This window comes from Echinops telfairi, unplaced genomic scaffold, assembly GCF_000313985.2.
Source record: "Echinops telfairi isolate 266 unplaced genomic scaffold, ASM31398v2 ScPeMD7_7459;HRSCAF=8497, whole genome shotgun sequence".
NCBI classification, from domain to species: Eukaryota; Metazoa; Chordata; class Mammalia; order Afrosoricida; family Tenrecidae; genus Echinops; species Echinops telfairi.
The window spans coordinates 2491951-2496498 of record NW_022111359.1 but is presented as its reverse complement, the minus strand read 5'-3'; the positions used below and the strand labels follow the sequence as shown (position 1 = coordinate 2496498).

Sequence of the window (4548 nt, the reverse complement as noted above, 5' to 3'; positions counted from 1 at the left end):
TGAGGGCAGGCTGGATGGAACATGGGGCTGGAAAACATGGTCTCCTGGTCTCCAACCCCATCACAGCAGCCCCCAGACCTGTGCCTGAGTAGGAAACTGGGGGTCCTCAGGGCTCCTCAATCCAGCCCTGCCCATCACCCTGTGGTGTGGACTCTGGAGCAGCCGAACCTCCAAGTGGGCAGAATCCTCCCCATCTGCATCTGCCTGGACCCTCCTCCTCTGACTGGTCCGCCCAAGTGCCCTCTTCATCCCTGACAACCGTGTGCACTGTGTGCAACACACAAGTACTCCCCCACTGCCCCTCCTGAGCTGAGAGGGCAGAACTCGGCCACTGTGGGCTGAGGCCACCGGAGACCATCCTCAAAGAGACATGTGCCAGTTGACCTTCACTTACAAAAGCAGGGGCTGGCAGCTCTTGGCTTGGCCTGTGGGCCTGAATCTGCTGCACCTGGACTAGGAAGGGCTCCTCCCCTAGCGCCAGCCTGCTGTGCACTCTACACCAACCACCCCCACGGACATGCTCGAAAACTCACCAGAGTCATGATGTCATTTGCCAAGTCTCTGGCAAGATCTGGGGTGACAAAACAGGACAAGCCCGTCAGCGCAACCCCAGTGTCGTACTGGCTGGGGCTGCTCAGGTCCTGCAATGGGAGGGACTGAGTCAGCAAGGCAGCTGTAGCCCGACTGCTGTATCCCCAAGGGTGTAGCTGCACCAAGTATGGGCTGGGGACCAAGGAGAGCCAGGACAAGTGTTCTTGGGAGGGGCTAGAGTCCCCTGGTGAGAATGGGTGGACTCTCCTCCTGCTTGGCTGCCTCCTAAAAAGTGGCCAGTTCAAACCCATCAGCTACTCTTTGGTTGAAAGACTTGACACTCAAAAGACCCTCTCAGGTGTCACCAACTGGCTCTGGGGAGAGGGTGCCACAGGCCCACGTGACACAAGGACTCACATCGTAGTTCTGATCTTTGCACCCCCACCCCACCCAGGCCAAAGACAGAAGCGCTCTTTGGGGCCACAGCACAGGGCTGGGTCTCGATGTCCCTGGCTGAGGGACATAGATGCCCGAAGCGGGTGCTGGGGGCTTGGGGGGAGGGGGAATAAGGTTTGTAGTGAGGACACCTGGAAGGTGCTGGCAGCAAGGAGCCCTAGCGGATTTCTAGCAGGCCAGAAGGGCGCCCCACCAGCCTGGTGTGGCATTCCAGGGGGCTCAGGCTCATCTGAGGTGCTGGAAGCAGACCTGGGGGGAGGGGCGGGCATAGGGCTCACCTTTCGGATCTGGTTGGTGGTCAGCATGATGACGTCTGTGCCCTCGTGGAAGCACTGCGAGGCGGCGAGGTACCCGATCCGCTGGCGGGGTGGGGTGGGGGAGCCGTGAGAAAGACCGAGGCTGGATGTGGCCTTCCTTCCAGGCCTCGGACCCTCTGGGAGGGAGGTGCCCAGAGCCTCTGGCTTTCAATGCTCTTTCCCTAAGGCTTCATCTAAAGCACACGTTTCCACACTCATTTGGCCCGCGGCTCTCATTTCAGAAGAAACCACTGCACCTCCTTGGCAATGGAAGCCGGCGATCCAGGGTGAAGCGTAGGTAGGTCTCGGCTTCTGCAGCCCTCGGTCAGCCCATCACCTCCCCAAGGGGGCTGAGGATGAATGTAAGCACCAACCCCTCCCCCCGCAGACATCAAAGCCCCAAGTGCTCTCCAGACACACCTCCAAAGAAAGGCCCCCCCAGTCTAGGCCTCACGGTGTCCACAGGTGCCTGGACCCTGAGCTCACCTTGAAGGTAAACTTGGAGGCGCTCATCACCTCGATGATGTTGAAGGCAGCCCAGCTGATGTCGTAGCCCAGCATCTGCAACTGGTGGGGGTGGGGGCACGGCACAGAGCTCAAGGCCCCCCTGCGCCCCCAGCAGGTGGACACTTATGCGGCTTATCCTGATCTCACCCAGGATAAGCCTGCTTGGGACCAAGTGGCCCTCACAGGTAAGGGACAGATGACCAACCAGCACCCGTGCCAGCGCAGGCAGAGCCCAGGCATCAGCTGGTATTAGGCTCCCAGATAGACCTCTCCTGCTTCCCTCCCCTCCCCTATGGACTGGAAGGGACAGGGCCCATCATGCTCCCCACTCACCCACCCAGGACATGCCAAGCCCCCACTCAGCCCTAGGATTCTATGGCGGTGCCTGCATGGGCGCGCGCAGCACTCACGTAGGTCAGCTTGCAGACGGCGTTGGCTTTCACGGCGATGTTGTCCTGCTTCAGCTCCTGCTTGATTTCGTCAATGCACTGGGAGATGTACTTGGCCTGGGAGAGGGATGAGCATGCTCTTGTCACAAGCATCTTGATGCAACAGATCAAGCCAGTCACTGCCACACACTGTGCGTCGGCTTCTGAGACTCCATATCCAGCCAAGCCACAGCCATGCATGTCCCCGAGCTTCCGGAAGCTACTCTTCTCAGACACTAGCCCCGAAAGCTACCTTCGGATGCTCACCAGAGCCGTCCACCCTCCAAGTCACGGGGTGGAGATCACTGCTTCTCTTTCACCTTGACTTCCCCCTCCTGGCTCCACCAGCCAGACTGTGTTCTCAGAGTGCACCTATACACAGAGCCTGGCTCAGAGCTTCGTCTCTGCAGTGCAGAGGGGCTATGCTGGCCCTCGGATGGGCTGTTCTCATCTCTTCCGGGCCTGCCCTGAGAGGAACTGCTGGGTCGTAGGATGACCAGGCCTAACCTCCCACCAAGGTGCATGAGGGCCCGGATTCCCCCCATCCTCGCCACCACTGCCACTGCCCGACTACTGCTCCTGCCTCAATTCATGAGGAGTCCAGTCCTAGAGGTGGACAGTGTCACATACAGGGACCATGAGCCAAAGAAGGCCCCAGTCTTCTGTAACCTGATGCACATACCACGGGTGGTCATGAAACATTCAGAACTGCTCGTGCCCTCGCAGGCTGGGGAGCTGAGGTAGCAGCCCAGGCCCCGGTGGAGGACACAGGCCTGAAAGGGCAGGGGCTGCAGTAGCAGCGGGGCGCGTGGGTCTGGAGGACAGGGAGCTGAGGTAGCAGTGGGGCCCAGTGGGGGTAGGGGGGTGGGTGTCACAGGCTGGGAGGACGGGGCCAAAGGGTAGAAGGGCTGGATTAAGCTAAGAAATGAATGTAGCACACCTCCACACCTACAGCCACAGCACAATTCACAGTACATAAAAGGTAAGAAACGGCCCAGTGTCCATTGGCAGATAGTGGAACACCACCTGGCCAAGAAAAGGATGGACGCTCTGGTCTGTCTACCGGGATGAACACCAGCCAGGCCAGGTGATCCACAGTCATGCCGGCGGGGCTAGGGGAGGGGCTAGGAGTGACGGCCGGCCCGACCATGAATGTCTGGAACCAGACAGAAGTAGAAGTGAAGAGAGGTGACGGGCACTTTGAGAGAGCGAGTCCCACAGCATATAGATCATACCTCAGCCAGCTGTTAAAAATAGTAACAAGTACAGAGAATTTAACAAGGAAGCCCTGTAGCTCAACTTTCAACCAGACAACAGACCTGTAAGGCGAGTAACAGAACCAGGGGCCGCCCTCCTTACGACCAGAAAAGCCCAAGGGCAGCGTTTCCAGGCCAGCTCAGGAGGCCCAGGAGGAGGAGGAGGAGAGATGGAAGCTGGGAACGCAGGGTGACAGTGGGCCTCGGGCTGATACTGTGGGAACTGCAATCGGTGACGTGGAACCGGGCATGTGGACTCCGTACAATGGGTCTGGGCCTAGGAACCACTGTGAGGAAGGTGCAGGAGGCTCCAGAGTCTCAGCGCTTCCCTCTGTGGTGTGCGGGTCACTCGGGTGGAAAGGGACTGCTGGCACAACCACCACCATGCGTTTCCTCCCAAACAAGAGTCACCAAGAACCTCACTTAAAACGGGGAGAAGTGGCGCATAGCACACTCCTGCTGCCCAGTGCCTTTCCTGAGGGGGAATGGGTCCCCTTTCCCGTGCCTCCCAGGATGACAGGGAGCAGCAGCCACACAGCAAGTCCTGCTTCATGGAAAAGGTCTCAACCCATTGCAGGAGGCACACTCTGGGTCCTGCGGCCATGGGCAGCAACAGAGAGGGGTCCCAAAGTGGTCTCCCGACAGGGTGATCTCCCTACAGAAGAGGCTGGACCTCATTGGCACCCATTCCCAGCCTGGGCTCGGTCTGCACTCAGTTCTTTCTCCTGACCCTCTGAGTGTGGAATTCTTGGCCACATTCTGGTAGGCAAAAACTTTCCTTGCACCTGTTTCTAGGTACGTGTCTCCAGGCTGGGCGTTCAGGGGGTGCCAGCAAGAGCGGCCAGTGATCTCAGGCAGCTCAGAGGCGTAATGCCAAGAGCACTATTGAACATCTGCTTGCCGGAGCCCGAGTCCACCTGCCCTCTCAAATGGCCTAGGTACCCGCCCTCCACACACGAACCCTTTCCTCTGTCTGTGGGGACCCTTTCAGAGGACACCCTCAGCCAGTGGTTCTTGACCTTCCTAATGCCGTGACCCTTTAATACAGTTCCTCACGTTGTGGTGACCCCCAAC

At 59.0% G+C, this 4548-nt stretch overlaps 1 protein-coding gene across 1 annotated transcript in view; it reads right to left on the bottom strand.

The window, feature by feature from the left end:
* The window catches only part of AP3D1 (adaptor related protein complex 3 subunit delta 1), a 23412-nt gene that overhangs the window by 16960 nt on the left and 1904 nt on the right, over positions 1-4548 (bottom strand). Inside the window, exons 2-6 of the mRNA XM_045300042.1 lie at positions 3282-3374; positions 2201-2296; positions 1770-1850; positions 1266-1346; positions 534-641 (exon numbers count right to left, since the gene is read on the bottom strand). Of these exons, the coding sequence (XP_045155977.1) occupies positions 534-641; positions 1266-1346; positions 1770-1850; positions 2201-2296; positions 3282-3374 (459 nt within the window). The remainder of the gene's footprint in view (positions 1-533; positions 642-1265; positions 1347-1769; positions 1851-2200; positions 2297-3281; positions 3375-4548) is intronic.